The sequence below is a fragment of the Sus scrofa genome, chromosome 1 (genome assembly GCF_054392235.1).
Source record: "Sus scrofa isolate SSC_HxYL_T2T_F1_AM1 chromosome 1, Sscrofa_HxYL_maternal_Yorkshire_Landrace_v2.0, whole genome shotgun sequence".
NCBI lineage: Eukaryota > Metazoa > Chordata > Mammalia > Artiodactyla > Suidae > Sus > Sus scrofa.
The window spans coordinates 90,838,495-90,855,108 of NC_139383.1; the positions used below are offsets into that span (position 1 = coordinate 90,838,495).

A 16,614-nucleotide genomic window follows, 5' to 3' on the forward strand; every position below is an offset into this window, starting at 1 on the left:
ACCAACCTGGGGAGAGCTAAGGCCATAAATTTGTTCTACAAATCCATAGATCCCATTAGGATCTACCCAATATTTAATATCTAGTGAAAAGGAATATTTATGGCCAGGTTTAGAACAGGTGTCATGAAATCAACCAGGTTAAGAAGATCCCACTTAGTAATATTGGCAGCAATGATAGCTTGCTTGGTACTAGAATTTCTTTCTTCTAAAATAAAATTTCTAAGAGCCATGCCAGGCCTCAGAGAGGATAAACCTACGGAGATGACCTAGGAGTACTGGACTGAGGTAACTGGGTTTGTAAACCCAGCAATTGGGTTGATTTTTGAAACTTGGAAATGGTTAAGCTCAAGGAATAAATATATTTGGTTTGTAAGCAAAATATGAAAAAATTATCGAAGTAATTAGTATACAGTCCTGGTCCAGCATCTTGGGTTAGATGTCTACTTCAGATGTCATCTTCATCTTCTTCTGGTCTTGTAGTGCTGGTCTAAGGTACTTGAAACTGGGCGTCAGAAACAGGAGTTGCAGTTCATTTAGGAAATGCGGCCTAAAAGGGCCCCTTCCTTGGCTATAAAGAGTCCTTTGATGTCTTTTCCAGTATGCATAATCTCCTGGTTGCAGATCATGGGGTATCTCTTCTTTATCCAAAAACAGATTGCTGTGATAAGCTTCAGAAACAAACGTTAGAATAATGCAACATAACAACAAAGAGCCATCTGAATCTTTGGCAGTGACTATACAAAAAAAAAATAAATAAACAACAACAACAACAACAAAAAAAACAAAAACAAAAAAAACCCTCAAAAACAACACTAGAAATCTTTTTTTTTTTTTTTTTTTTTTTTTGTTACATCTGCAACATGCCAAAGTTCCTGGGCCAGGGGTCAAACCCATGCCACAGCAATGACCCAAGCCATAGCAGTGACAATGCTGGATTCTTAACCTGCTGAGCCACCAGGTTCATTCCAACACTAGAATTTAATGTCCACCGAAACAATTTCTTTTCTCTATAAAATTATTTCAATTTCTACCAAATGACTAATTTATTTGCAAAATAAATCTGGCTTCAATAAACTTAGCCTGATTATTTATGTAAGAGGCATTTACAGTACATGGAAAGTTGATAAAAGCCTTCGGAACACATTAGTAGACTGATAGCAGCAAGAGATTTTTCTGTTCTTATACTAACTCCCCAAGTTTCTTAGGATGAGATTAATTTTACACTCCATAGAAAAATAGGAGCTCAGCTCAAAACAAGGTGCCTCTTGGCTAGTTCAAATCAAAAATTCTGAAGGATCAAGAAAAGTCACAGCAAGCTGGTCATGTTCCAAGGTTATCACTGTTCACCCTCATTAAAACCTGTAGCTTAAAGTTGAAAAGTTGTTGAGTTCCTACAGTGCCTGTCAGATAGATAGTCAAGGCCTATACACATGTCCAAACCCAGACTCTCAGATGCTCTTTGCAAAAACACTGAGAGATGAGTTTCCTGCCAAGTAAGTCTATTAACAGATGAAATGTGCACGGAGTAATCATACAGGCTACTTAAGTTGGCTGTCCTGGAAATTTTCATAAGAAATCTCAAACTGAACTTTTAAAAGGCATCAAGGCCAGGAAAGCCATGTCAAGGGCTTGCCATCAGATTCTGCCTACAATATCTATAGATTTGGGTGTATTCCTCTCTTCTCGAGGTCACCAATATATCTCGAGATTCCTGCACCTGCCAGGAGGTGGCATTTCTTATTCACTTGATAAGGCTGCAGGGGACCTAAGGGTCTCCAATTTCTGGAAAGAACAGGTAGAGAGAAATGATAAATGTTACAATTCTACTTACAAAAGTATAATTTACCAAATTGCTATGTCATAATTAGCTTGAGGGGAAGGGTTTCCTTATATCTGGAAAACAGATGAAAAACGACTAATATTTCAGATAAAAAAATTATGACCGTATTCATTAGTTATCTCAGTCCTTTCTGACTAGTCTTTGATCTTAATTTTCTGTTAACAGTTTTATGAAGTTACCAGGTTTTCCATTAGAATTTTTAATTTCTTACCCAGTTTAGCAGTATGATCTGAAAGTTATCAGAAACCTGTACTTGTCAAAAAGTCCTTTCTAAAACTCTTCTTGAAGATAAAGCATTATTTTTTTTTTCTTTTTTCTTTTTAAGGCTGCACCCACAGCATATGGAAGTTCCCAGGCTAGGGGTCAAATTGTAGCTGTCGGCCTACACCACAGCCACAGCAATGCAGGATCCGAGCTGCGTCTGTGACCTACACCACAGCTCACAGCAACAGCGGATCCTTAACCCCCTGAGCTGAGCGAGGCCAGGGATCAAGCCTGCATCCTCATGGATGCTGGTCGGACTTGCTAACCTCTGAGCCACAATAGGAACTCCGATAACTTATCCATAAATGACAATGAACTTAAAAAGGCAAGGTTAAAGATCTGATTACAGTGCTATTGACAAAGAAAGTTGGTTGTTGTTGTGGCAAACATTTTAAGATGCTAAGTACAATTACTGCTGATAATATCTACCAGGACATAGTCAACTTTTAGAAATTCCATATAATCTCTAAAATATTCATACTATGACATTTACTCACACAGTATAAAGTTTATTAGCACACATTTGACAGTATTTTCCATGTAATTTAACATACCAAATAAGTCCAATTAGTTTAATATCTTTCCTTCATAAGGAGAAAACAATTCTCTTGAGGTGTTCCAGGGGCCCTTTAGAAAACCTCAAAGATAGAGGTTAAACTTCAGTTAGAATTTGAACTTTGGGAATTTTGTCAAAAATATCAAAAAGGTTTCAAAACACTTAGTCAAATAGGAGGATAGGTCACTATGGAACATACTCATTCACTTTAACAAAGTAACAATGAAAGACTTCAAAAGCAAATACACAAAGTTGTAACACATTATTTAAAAGGTAAAGAAACTTTACAACCTGCTATTAATCTGGTATCTCATTTACATATAAATTACTTAAAAAGTTTATCATAATTTTTCTTACTGACAAATTTTGTTAACAGGAATACGATTTTATTTGCGTTCTAGTAGGTAGTTAACGTTGATAACTCTAAAGACATATCTGTATTAATTAAACTGATAACTTAAACTTGTTTTCATTCATTAATAGTTTACCTTACATCCCATGATCCTGAAGTTCATTTGGATTTTTTTAAAAAATATATTTTAAGTATTTAAATAAGTGCTTAATTTCCTTTGGGCCAATTAAATAGAGCTTTTCACAAATTAATTTTGGCAATACTAATTATCTACAGCTCATATATACAGATAATGAGGTAGAGGTGAAAAATTAGCTAGGTAAAGCAGCATGCTATGATGACAGAGCACAGGAGAGGGGAAGGAACTGGAAGGATATCAAGGGGTCTGAAACAGTTATTTCATCCATTTGGACCTTGTCTGAAAAGCTATGTTTTAGATAACATTCTAAGGAAGCTTTCAGTTCTACTAACATTCCCAAACCTCCCAAATTCAGGCTCCTGTGTCCAACATGCAACTAAAATCAAACATGGAGACTCTGATATTTGGAGAGAGAGAGAAATATTTGTTTCATTTAGCCAAAGCGAGGGCACTGAAGAGCAAGAACTTAGTTCCATTTTAACAAAGAAGCTAATATAGGGAGTTTTATGTGGTTAGGAAGCAAGAGAGAGGGGGTATCAGGACACTGAGGGGGAAATCTGTGTTTCTTCAGTCTCAGAAAAACACCTGGTGCAACCAGACTTCTGGGTACCAGCAGCTCCGTCTTACCTTCCTTAAAGGCATCCAGTCCTTCTGCAAAATAAACTCATATACTCTCCTTGTGACCCTGGAGTTATCTTCTCTTGCTTGACCAAGAATCAGTATTTTGGCAATCAAAAATTCTATCATGAGAACAAGGGGTGCCAGGCAGGAAGTGGGTGATTAACATGTGTGACTAGACAAGGTCTAATCAGAAGTTAAATTGACTGCAGTTGCTAAAATGTTAGGAGGTACTAAGATCACAAGGGGCACAGCTACACACGTCTATATTCCAGTTGAAATGGACTTTTTAGCAGAAAAAAAGAGTTAAGAAGTTAAATATTTTTTCCTTTTTAAAAAAACACAACTGTAGAAAAAGGAAACAAATAAGTACAGCATGGTCATTCGGATCACTAGAACAACAGTAACAAAAACCTGAAAGCAAAATAATTGACTATTTACATGATATGCTAGAATAGCAAACCACTTAAGGATCAATCACATTTGGTGGGTATGATGATGTAGGGAGAAATAGGGAGAAAAAAATTTGCCTTATATTTTTGCATTATGCCCAATGGTGTTACATACATTTTTATTTATTACAGAGTCCAAGCTTATACACTCATCCCACAACAGACCAATAAATAGACTAGTTGCTGGGGCAAGGAATAGCGACCTTATTCTAAAAGTCAGCAGATGGAAAAGATAGTGGACTAGCATCCCAAAGAACCATTTTACCCAAGTTAGAATTCAGGAGGCTTTTATACTAAAAGGGTGGAAGTGTAATGGTTGTTGCAAAATTCTTGGTTCAGAATCCTGTGTTCTTGCACCTGTCCATGTAGGTCTCATCACAATGTTCCCATAAACATCCAACAAAACAAATGCTATTCTCTGTTTTGCAACATTTTATCTCTATGTATGGAAAAGTGTTAATACCTTTAAGGGTCAGAGTCTTGAGAGTGGGATGATTTATACATTTCAGGCTGTGAGCAACACTCTTTAACTCATAGCAAAAGCAATATTAGAAAAAAAAGGTAAACATAAAAGAAACAGATCCAATATGGAGTTAGATTTGTTCTTTCCTATTACATTTTTACTAGCCTACAGAATTTACCCAAATAGGACTCCATGCCTTCTCCATTCACAGGCGAATGTTTTGCACTTGAGCCTGCAATTGAAAGGAAATTTACATAGATCCAAACAACATATAGATTCACTTATATTACCAGTGCTGTGCTAAGAATTTGAGAGAGAATGGATGTCCGATGGGTGAGGACATGAGTTATCTGCCAGATAAATATTAGATTGGTTCACCTCTTGAGACTTACAGTCATTTTGAAAATACATGTAACTGTAAATTATGAGGCCCAAGCACTGTTTTAATTCCCCTTTCCTTGGTTAACCTTCCACAAGGCATAATATTGTTCCTGTTGTTCTTGTGATCTGAACGACCATGCTGTGTTTATCTATGCTCCAGACAAAGCCTTAAAGAAAATAAAGTTTGAGTATTTTTTTTCCAAATGATGTGACTTACTCTCTGGTCTGGATTTCAAATGTGCCAATTTAATGCGAGTTATATATAATTTACAATTTTTTTTTGCAAATATACACTTACTGCAGAAATTTTGGAAAATACAAGAGTGCAAAGAAGTAGAGAAAAAACATTCTCCATCTAGTCAACAGAGGTTACGACTATTTACTTTTTAATTGGGTTATGCTATATACCTATACTACTTTGGTATAATGATTTAGTCACATTTTGTATCATGCATATGTTCTTGGGTCATTAAATACTTGGTAGTTTAGAAATGTCTAAACAGACTCTCATTTTATAGTAATGCTTTACTTTGTTGAGGTTTTTCAAGTATCAGAAGTAAAATAAAGAGCTACAGCTTATTACAAAAGACTTCTTAAAGACCTGAAAAGACATTTTTCCAGAAAAGACATACAGGTGAACAACAGGCAAATGAAAGATGCTCAACATCACCAATCATCACGAAAAATGCAAATCAAAACCAATGAGATATCACTTCACATCTTTAAGAATGACTATCATCAAAAAGACCACAAATAACAAGTGTTGGCAAGGATATGAAGAAAAGGGGACACCTGTGCACTGTTAATGGAATTGTAAATTGGTGAACCCACTTTGGAAAGCAGTATGGAGGTTTCTCAAAACATTAAAAGTAGGACCACCATATATATATGATCAAGGAATTTCACTTCTGGATATATATCCAAAGAAAATGAAATAACTATCTTGAAGACATATATCTATACCTCCATGTTCATGATAACATTATTTATAACAAAGACATGGAAGCAACCTAAGTGTCCATCAATAGATAAATGGATAAAGAAGAGGAGTACACACACACACAGGATGGACTACTACTCAGCTATTAAAAAGGAATGAAATTTTGCCACTTGCAACAATATGGACTTGGAGGGTATCTTACTAAATATGTTAGAGAATGACAAATACTGTATAACATCACTTATATGTGGAATCTAAAACATAAAACTAGTGCATATAACAAAAAAGCAGACTCGCAGATATAGAGAACTAGTAGTTATCAGTGGGTGAGGGACAAGGTAGCCGTAGGTGATTAAAAGGTACAAACTACTATGTGTAAAATTAGCTACAGGACTATATTGCACAGCACAGGGAATATACCTAACATTTTCTAAATATAAACATAACCTTTAAAAATTGTGATTCGCTATGTAGTATACCCGAAACATACAATGTTATACTCGGAACTATAGCGGGGGCAGGAGGGGGAAGAGAGCTCTTGGGAGTTCTCTGGTGGCTCAGAAGATTAAGGATCCTGACTTGTCACTGCTGTGGGCTGGGTTTGATTCCTAGCCGAAAAACTTCCATCTGCCGCTAGAATGGCCAACCTCCCCCCGCCCCCCTCAAAAAAAACCAAACAAAAACAACCTCTTAAATCAACGTGCAAAAGATAAGCGTGGACACAAAAAGGCTGGTACACAGTAACCTGGCGACCATTAATAGTAAAGAAATAAGTGAGAACAGCTCAACTGAGGGCAAGCGAACAGGGTTAACCCAGTGACATGATTTACTCTTGAGGACTAAAGGTTAATCCATCATACATCCCATTTAACACTTATTTGCACCTTGAGCGGAGGGTTATTTTTTTAATTGGAGAAAGTCGCGGTTTTCCACCTCAAGCCAATACTGCCACTCGCACGAGGCTCAGGCTCCCTCGGTGGGGTCTTTTCAATGCCCCGACCCCCCGATGGAGAAGGCTTCGAGGTCTGCGCCCAAGCCCAGTCTCCTGGGCTGACCGGCTGGCCCCGCCCGGGGTCGGACCTGACCAAGGCGGCGGCCGTCATGACGTCCACCCGGCAGCAGAGATGCGCGAATAGAAGCTCTCGCGAGGCAGCGAGGACGCGCCTGTGGGGCAAGCGCCGAGGCCACCCGCTCCCTGCGCTCGCCCCAGCGCCGCGCATGCGCCAACGTAGTCTCACGCTCTGCGGTCGAGGCCCTCACTTTGTCGTCACAGGGCAGATGGTCCGGGTGCGTCGGCCTTTTCCCTCCCCCCTTCCATCCTCCTTCCCTTCCCCCTCCCCTTGTCCCTCAGTCTTCTTCCCCAGTCCTGTCTCCCTCCCGGCGGCGTACCCGGTCGACGCCCGCTTCCGGTCAGAGGCAGTCTGCGGAAGGGTGTCCCGCCTCTTCCGCCTTCGCAGCGGAGGTGGCGGCGGCGCCTGCGCGTCTCGGGTTGGGGTTGGCAGGCGGGTCCCCTGGGCGGTCCACCTGCGCGTCGCGGGGCCGCGCCCTGGGGGTCGATGGCGATGAACTATAACGCGAAGGACGAGGTGGACGGCGGGCCCCCGTGTGCCGCGGGGGGCACCGCTAAGAACCGGAGGCCGGATAACACGGCCTTCAAGCAGCAACGGCTGCCAGCCTGGCAGCCCATCCTTACGGCCGGCACGGTGCTGCCCACCTTTTTCATCATTGGCCTCATCTTCATCCCTATCGGCATCGGGATCTTTGTCACCTCCAACAACATCCGCGAGATCGAGGTGAGCGGGGGAGGGCGCGGCCAAAGGCAGGCGCCTCTCCCTCTCTGACCCGGGGCTCTCCCCCCGGGGCCGCCGCCTCCCCGGTTTTCTCCTTTCGCGCTTTTGCCCGCGCTTGCTCCACTGTTTACCCGGTTGGAGAGAGTGAGTGTGTAGTGCAGGGTGTGGGTCCGGGGAAGAACGCCCCTTTCATGGGCGGTTGGTGTGGTTTTTACCTCCAGCCGAGACGAAAAAAAGAGAAGTTAGAGGGAGATAAAGCCCCAGGAGGATTGGCACGGTCAGAGTATCATTACCTGTGCGGGAATTATCCCTAGACGCAGAGCCTTTACTTAGCCCAGGACCTTGGCTTTTGCCTTGGGAAGGTCCAGGGTCAAAGAGTCATTGCCGAATTTATGTACAGAAGTCGTGTTACCAGATCACGTGTTAGGGTCTATGGCCGAAGTGTGTACAGTACCTTTAATTTTGATCTAATAGATGCTTTTAGTTGTAGGGCATGATACCGGTAAAAGGTAATCCGAAATTTCAGTTCGGATTTTGCTTTTAGGCTACGTTGATTAATAACCTTGCCTTACATTCGCCCTAGTTCCCCACCCCCGCCCTTAGATTTTAAGCTTAAAAAAGAAAAAAATCAATGACCACATACAGAATAACTTGTGAGGTGTCGACTGAACATTTTACAGACATAAGACATGATAAACTTGGGGAAGCATCTTGTGTCAGAGAAAGTCATCTTTATCCCTTTGCAAGGAACATAGGTTGATACAGAATGTTGGTACTTTGGTGTCCGGCATTAAACATCTGCTCATTATCTTTTTTTGAATATCTGAGAGTATTTTTATCTGCTTGAAAGGGGAAGAACTGCTACAAAGATCTCTTGATTTCTTCTGTTCTATCAGATTATGTCTTTTACCCTCTAATTCATTAACTACTTTAAAATTTATGCATGCTATTTAATAGGGCTTTCAGAGCAATTTTATTTCGGCTACAGGAATAGGCATACTTTCCAGTTTAATTTACAAGGTTACCTGTAAAAGCAAAATCATTATATTTTTTAAATTGTACAGTGCTCATTGCTGTGTTAATAGAAATAAGAATAGTATTTACAGGATAGTTTTTAAATCTTTTCCTAAAAAAATTCTTTCCGTTTAATAACTAGAGAAAGCATCACATTGGTTTTTTCAGCATGTATTTTTGTTTTATCTTTTTTATTTCCTCAGTAGTCTTTCACATGTAGTACTTTCTGTTCTCCCAACCATGCAGGACCACACGTACCAGAATGTGAGCAGAGTGGTGTAATGCAAGGAGGGTGGGCTCTAGGCAGGAGTCAGACAGAGATGGGTTTAAATTCTAGCTCAGCCACTTACTAGCTCAGTTTCTTGGAAAACCTGGTCTCTTTGAGCCTCAGTTTCCTCACCTGTAAAATAAGTAAATAATGCCTATCTTGTGAAATGTAAAAATTAGAAACAATACAGATAATATTCCTGGCACTACGTTTGTACAGTAGTTATTTTTATTCAGGAAATGAGAAATGAAGTCAGAGGGGTTGATACTTATTAGTAAACTAGAAGAATATTGTAAAATTGAGACAGAAACCAGACCTAGTTGTCTTGATTTCCAGTCTTAGGCTTTCACACTATGCTAAGATTCTTATTGCAGTATTAGTAGTTAAGTAGAAAAAAATAATTTAGCATTAGGGATTTCATCATCTTATTTAAACTTCCTAGGATATTGAGATGAAAGTGGCAGTAATTTGGAATTTTATATGACCACGCATATATGTAGCTTTTACTACATTATCAGAACTCAACTTCTGTCAGTAATTACTATACTATGACGATAAATGTTTACTTCCTTTAAAACTTTAGAACTTATTCTGAAATAAAATAAGGTTCTTTGCACTAAATAGTGGTGAAATGGAAATTTCTTAAATAGTTCTCATGTGCTGATTTCAAGTTCCCTGAAGAGTCTTCTGCAGCTTGATCTAGTTAACAGGGCGCATTCGATAGAGTTGAAGTCCCAGCCTAGTTTGTGATATTAGGTATATTTTTAAGTCTCAGTTTTTGTTTTTCTTGAAGAGCCGGATGGATGGTCTCTAAGATGCTGTTCAATCCTAACCGTCTATGACTTCCAACTTTAATGTTGTTTAAAGAAAAGGACTGCATATTCAGACTGCATCACCTTTGGAACCAGAGGAAATGAAAATTAGTGATTGGAAATTTTGTACCAGTACTGACATACATACTGTTGTGCAAGTAGAATAAATTTTTTAAGAAATGTGTTGATTATGTAGAGAGTTGGTAGTCTGAAGTTACTAGAAAAACCTAGGGAGCTTTCCCAAAACACACCACTTGTTTCTGACTGCTCTCCACCCTTTGTCAGCCACAAGTGTAGTTTAAAATATGTTGAGGGTTATTAAAAGTAAATGTGTAATGAGAAGTTCTTTGCAACGTTCCCTTCCATTTTATAAGTTGCTCACACCTCTTTAGCTTATTTCCTTATTTTAGAAAATTTTAGGGATTTTCATTGCTGTATTACATTAAATTACGAGGCCAAAGGAGACTTTGTCAAATCAGAATGCTTTTGTGATACAGCTTAAAATGCTAAGATAAGAAATCCAGTCTTTGGGGGAAATGGAGACCCCATTCTTAAAAGGCGCACACACGGACTTTCACGTGCACTGGGTCCCAGGGCAGAGCGAGGTCTCCATAGGAATCTGGGTCAAACCTGACTGCAGTTCTTGGAGGACATCCTGGGAAAAAAGGGGTGAATGTGGCTTGTTGTGAGGGATGGACATTGAAAGCAAAGCTTTCGGGAATATTCAGCAGCGTGCCTTTCTCTAGAGGTGGCTATTTTGGGAAAATCTGGCCCCACCCGTCAGACAGCATTGAGAAGCTCCAGGGCAAACAACAATCCAGGTGGGATCACAGCCCTGTCCCTCAGTAAACAGGCTACCTAAAGACCCCTCAGGCACACAGCTGCCTCTTATCCCATCCAGAGACTAAGCCCCACTCACCAGAGGGATTAGAATCAGCTCCACCTACCAGTGGGCAGGCATCAGTCCCTCCCATCAGGAAGCCTGCAGCAAGCCCCCCATACCGACTTCAGCCACAAGGGGGGCAGACACCAGAAGTAAGAGAGGCTACAACTCTATTATCTGTAAAAAGGTCACCACACCAAAAACCTATAAAAATGAAAAGACAAAAGAACTATAGCTCGGATGAGGGAGAAAGGAAAAACCCCAGAAAATCAGCTAAGTGATGAGATTCTCAGCATCCAGGAAAAAGACTTTAGATTGTTGATGATGAAGATGATGCAAGACATTGGAAATAAACTGGAGGCAAAGATGGGTAACTTACAGGAAACACTGACCAAAGACATACAAGATATAAAAATTAAACCAGAAGAGATGCAAAATACAATAACTGAAATAAAAAATTCACTAGAAGCAACCAAGAGCAGAATACAGGAGGCAGAAGAATGAACAAGTGAGGTGGAGGACAGATTAGTGGAAATTATGGATGCAGAACAGAAAAGAGAAAAAACATTGAAAACAAATGAAGAGAGTCTCAGAGAACTCTGGGACAATGTTAAACACACAAACATCTGTATTATAGGGGTGCCAGAAGGAGAAGAGAGAGAGAAGGGGTCAGAAAAAATATTCCAAGAGATAATAGCCAAAAACTTCCCTAAATGGGAAAGGAATCACTCAAATCCAGGAAGCACAACAACTACCATATAAAATAAACCCAAGGAGGAATACACCAAGACACATATTAATCAAACTGACCAAAATTAAAGACACAGAAAATCTTGAAAGCAGCTAGGGAAAAGAAACAACATACAAGGGAACCCCAATAAGATTATTGGCAGATTTTTCAGCAGAAACTCTGCAGGCCGGAAGGGATTGGCATGATATACTTAACATGATGAAAGGAAAAAACCTCCAACCAAGATTACTCTATCCAGCAAGGCTCTCATCAGATTTGAAGGAGAAATCAAAACCTTCACAGATAAGCAAAAGTTGGGAGAATTCAGCAACACTAAACCAGGCTTACAACAAATACTAAAGGAACTTCTCTAGGCAGAACATAAAAGACAGCAACAGGAAACAATAGTTCCACAAATGACAAGGCTCACCAGTAAAAGTATATATACAGTAAAGATAGGAAATCATCCATGCACAATTATACCACCAAAATCAGAAATCATGAGAAGAGGTGGGTACAAATGCAGGACACTGGAGATGAATTTGCAATTAAGAAAACAACAACTTAAAACAATCTCATATACATATAGACTCTTATTTCAAAACTTCAGAATAACTGCAAACCAAAAATCTACAATTGATACACAAACAAGGAATCTCTGGAGAAGAAATACATCTCCTAGTAAATAAGTGCATGATCTACCATGAAGGGGGTCATTTGACATCATTCTTGGAATGCTGAAGTCTTCTTACATCTGATTCTGATTTCCTCTCCATCAAAGAAGTTATGATAATTATAATTAAATAATGCAACTGTACAATTAAATAATATAGTTCTACAATTGTATTATTAATAACCATTTCTCTCCATGGTACAATGTAAGGTCTATAATGTCTTGTTTATCACATCACCTAGAATGGTGTAATGCCTATACTGAAGAATCAATAAGATGTAACAAATTGTGAGGACATATTTATATAGTTACGCTGTTTTTTTAACCAATTCATGCATTTTATATTTTACTTATTTTCAGAGGGTATATTATTTTTGTTATCCTTACCAGTTAAGTTATTCTCTTTATTATGCTATATAAAATATTTAATGGTATATAAGGCTTTCTTCTTTATAAATTCTAGTTGCATAATATACACAATTTTAACATAATGCTAATTTTTAAAGAAAAATTGAAATGTAATAGATAATACTAAATAGAAAAGATGAAAGCCATACAAACTGGGATAAAGTATAGAATAAATTTTCTATTTGTCTCAGCATATTTTCTATTCCACTTCTCCAGAGGGAGTCACTTAATCTGTTTCTTAAGATCCATGATATAATAATCTGTGTGAATGTAATTGTGTTTAAATATATGTATTTTATTCTGTTAAAAAAAATTCCAAAAAAAAAAAAAAAAAGGAAATCTAGTCTTTTTAGGTGTAAAAATCAGTGGGTCTTCATTCTTTTCCCAGAAATTTTATATTAAAAAATTACTCCTCTCATAGAGCATGTTGGACTCTCCTGAAAAAGAGGTAAAAAAGATACTTAAAATTTGTAATGATAGTATTTGGCAGTGTATCTTCTCCTTGCATTGGGTTTATAGATTGGGTTTATAGATTTATTTAGTTGCTTTTTAGATTGTCCATAATCTAATAAAATGAAGTTACTAGAAAAGTAAAGTTGTTACTTTTATCATTCATAAAGAAATGTTAACACTAAAATTTAATATCTTCATTTATTATTAGCAGCGAGGAATGCATATTTTCTTTAATTTGGCAATTGTAGGAGACAGACATATCTTCCTGCTACAAAGGCAACATCTTTCTAGTCTAGGGCCCTTGGTGGTAAAGCCAAGGTATCAATTGCATAGGGATAACTTGAAAAAGATGGTGAGGTATTCTTAACTTTTACAGTTTCACACTCATTAGTGTAATAAATTAATGTTGAAAATTAATGGTTAGAGTCAGATGAGGACATTATTCAGAATGATATTCAGCATAACTTTAAATACTAAACATTTGCTTCAAGTTAGTATGGTCAAAGTTTTCAACATACATATTCATTATATTTTAGTGGATTAAGCACCCTCACCCCCACGCACATATTTGACTGAGAAGCCACAAGTCTCTTCTTCATCATACTGTTTTATTTATCATTCTTAATTATTTTATTCTGGTTATTGTCTGTTTCACTAGTTTCTGATAAAAATATATTTTTATCTTTTGATTTTACTTTTTTTTTTGGTCTTTTTCCTAGGGCCACACCTGCGGCATATAGAGGTTCCCAGGCTAGGGGTCTAATTGGAGTTGTAGCGCAAACCTAATCCAGAGCCACAGCAACGCCAGATCCAAGCTGCGTCTGCAACCTGACACCACAGCTCACGGCAACGCCAGATCCTTAACCCACTGAGCAAGGCCAGGGATTGAACCCGCAACCTCATGGTTTCCAGTCTGATTCCTTAACCACTGAGCCATGACGGGCACTCCTGATTTTACTCTTGTGTAACCTGGATTCTAACATTCAAAGATTTAAAGAGGATCCTCTGTATTTAGTATTCCTTGTTTATACTTAGCTCATAGCTAAGAGTCCAAGGAAGAGTAAGCTGCTCTTGGTAGAAATGATTGTTAAAAATTAGGTCATTTATGTTAAGAATAAGAAGTTTAATGATTTTAATATTCAAATGAATAGCAGTTGCTTAGAAGTCAACTCTTGAAAATTAAGAGCTTTATGCATTAGGTTTGCTTGTTTCTCATGTAACTTTAGTACTTAGGGCAAGGGTATGTCTAGCCATACCATCTTTGCAAAGCCCAGAAACTGCGAATGGTTTTTACAGATGAACATTTGCGATTGAATTTGATGAGAGGCAACACCAACTTTGAACCTCAATAATGTGAAATGTGTCCCTCTGCCCAAATAGCTTTGTTCTTATTAGCAGACCTGTGTTACCAGACAGTTCTGTACAATTGTTACTATATTTTGAATTTCATCAATAAAAATTTGTGCAAATCTGTTTTCTTTCTGTTGTAGAAGAACCGACATAATATATTTGACCTTGTCTCTTGGTTTGCAAAGCCTAAAATATTTACTTTATGGCCCTTTACAGAAAAGAGTTTCCTGCTCTTGACTTAAAAGAGTTTTAAAGAAACATACCGGCAAATTTAGCATTTGTTAACAATAGCAGTGTTTAATTTATACATTCTAATCCTAATCTTTTCCAGGTAGGTATAGCGATCACTGATAATTGCTTGGGTTCTGCCTTCTTTGTACAAATAGATACAGAATGCTGTATCTGAATTTACCATTAATTTTGCCTCAGGTAATGTTAATCTTCATTTCTTTGTCACAGTCAAAGTTCTTGCAGCTAAAGAAAAGTGCTTTTGAAATTTTTACTTTCTTTACTTTTGGTCTTCACTAGAACCTCTAAAAAGGACAAAAATTCTTTTTTATTTTTCACTTTTTAAAATTTTTATCTTTTAAAAATAAATTTTTTAGTGTGGAATCATTAGTTCAAAAGAGTACTTAAGAATGCCTTTTTAAGTTTAATTAATACTTAAAATGATTTACCTTATTACTCAGCATTTTCTTGAGTGAAAGGTTTAGGTTTTATATTGATTTTCTTTAAGACAGATTTACATTCAAAAATGGAAGTTCTCCAGTTCTTACACAAGTTAACAATGTCATGTCCTTCAGATTCCTCCTTTGCCATCACTTTAAATTCAGTCAGTTTCTTAGGAGTGGGAGGCCTTTTAGGATTACTAAGATGAATTGCCGGTTTGATTTAGGAGAATAGTTAGAATGGTAGCAAAACAAAGCTGAGAAATATAACTCTTAAACCCATCTAGTCATCTCCATCTGTTGCTCTGTTTTGCCTCTGGCTCTTTGTGTTTTGGATTTAAGCTACTGGGCAGGTCTCCAGCTTATCATTGTGTTCTGCACTGTATCTTGTATGCTTTTGACATTTAATAAGCATTAATTTTTAAAAATAAGGGAACTATAGTTCCTCTCCCACCTGGTAGCCTCTTTCTTTCTGGGATAAATATTATCTATTTTCTTTAGTTTAAGCTTGTTTTTCTATCTTTATTGTGGTTATAATTGACGAAAATTATGTATATTTATGGAGTTCGTTATGATGGCTTGATAAATGTATACATTGTGAAATGATCACCATAATAAAGCTAATTAACATGTCCGTCACTTCCCACAGTTACTTTTTTTTTTTTTTTTTTTTTTTTGGTGTGGTAAGAACACTTGAGATCTACTCTTATCAAAAGACAAGTGAGGAGTTCCCGTCGTGGCCCAATGGTTAACGAATCTGACTAGGAACCATAAGATTGCAGGTTCGATCCCCGGCCTTGCTCAGTGGGTTAAAGATCCAGCGTTGCCATAAGTTGTGGTGTAGATTGCAGACGCAGCTCGGATCCCGTGTTGCTGTAGCTCTGGCGTAGGCTGGCAGCTACAGCTCCAATTGAACCCCTAGCCTGGGAATCTCCATGTGCTACAGGAGCGGCCCTAGAAAAGGCAAAAAAAAAAAAAAAAAGACAAGTGATAACAAATTTTGGTGAAGGTGCAGAGTACAGGAGACTCTTGTTGAGTGTAAATTGGTATAGCCATTAGGGACAAGAATATGGAGATTCCGCAAAAAATTAAAATATGGAACCACCGTAAGTTCTAGCACTCACACTAGATATATATTTAAAGGAAATGAAATCAGTATCTCGAAGTCATATCTGCATGTTCACAAACTTTGTTTTTCTACCCAAGGGGTTTTATTACAGTCTGGACATCAGGCCAAGCTGCCCTTGAATTTTAGCTGACAGAGGAGATAGTGGTTTTTTGGATGGTAAAAACTCTTAGACTAAGTTAAATATATCAAGAATTTTAATCAACATTGAACATTTTCTATATGCAAAGTGCTGCTTTGGGCAAAATGGGTGACAGGAAATGTTTCCAAACAGGACTTCTTCCCCCAACCCCGCAAGCAGAGAGCAATTCTTAAGGAACTTGAACCTGCAGTCTTTTGGGGTGGAGATGAAACATACACATAAAAGGAAAACTAAGCATTGCTAGATGAGTGGCACAGACAAGAATATGCCTTCGTGGTCCAAAGGGAAACAA

The 16,614-nt window shown here is 38.1% G+C and overlaps 1 protein-coding gene across 3 annotated transcripts in view; it reads left to right on the forward strand.

The window, feature by feature from the left end:
- The first annotated feature begins 7,498 nt into the window (after positions 1–7,498).
- The window catches only part of TMEM30A (transmembrane protein 30A), a 42,046-nt gene continuing 32,930 nt past the window's right edge, over positions 7,499–16,614 (forward strand). For all 3 annotated transcript variants that reach the window (XR_014807982.1, XM_084964734.1, XM_021092352.2), the window contains exon 1: positions 7,499–7,798. Coding sequence is in view for 2 of the 3 variants with exons in the window: in XM_084964734.1 (XP_084820860.1) it covers positions 7,562–7,798 (237 nt within the window). In the remaining variant the exon portion in view is untranslated. The remainder of the gene's footprint in view (positions 7,799–16,614) is intronic.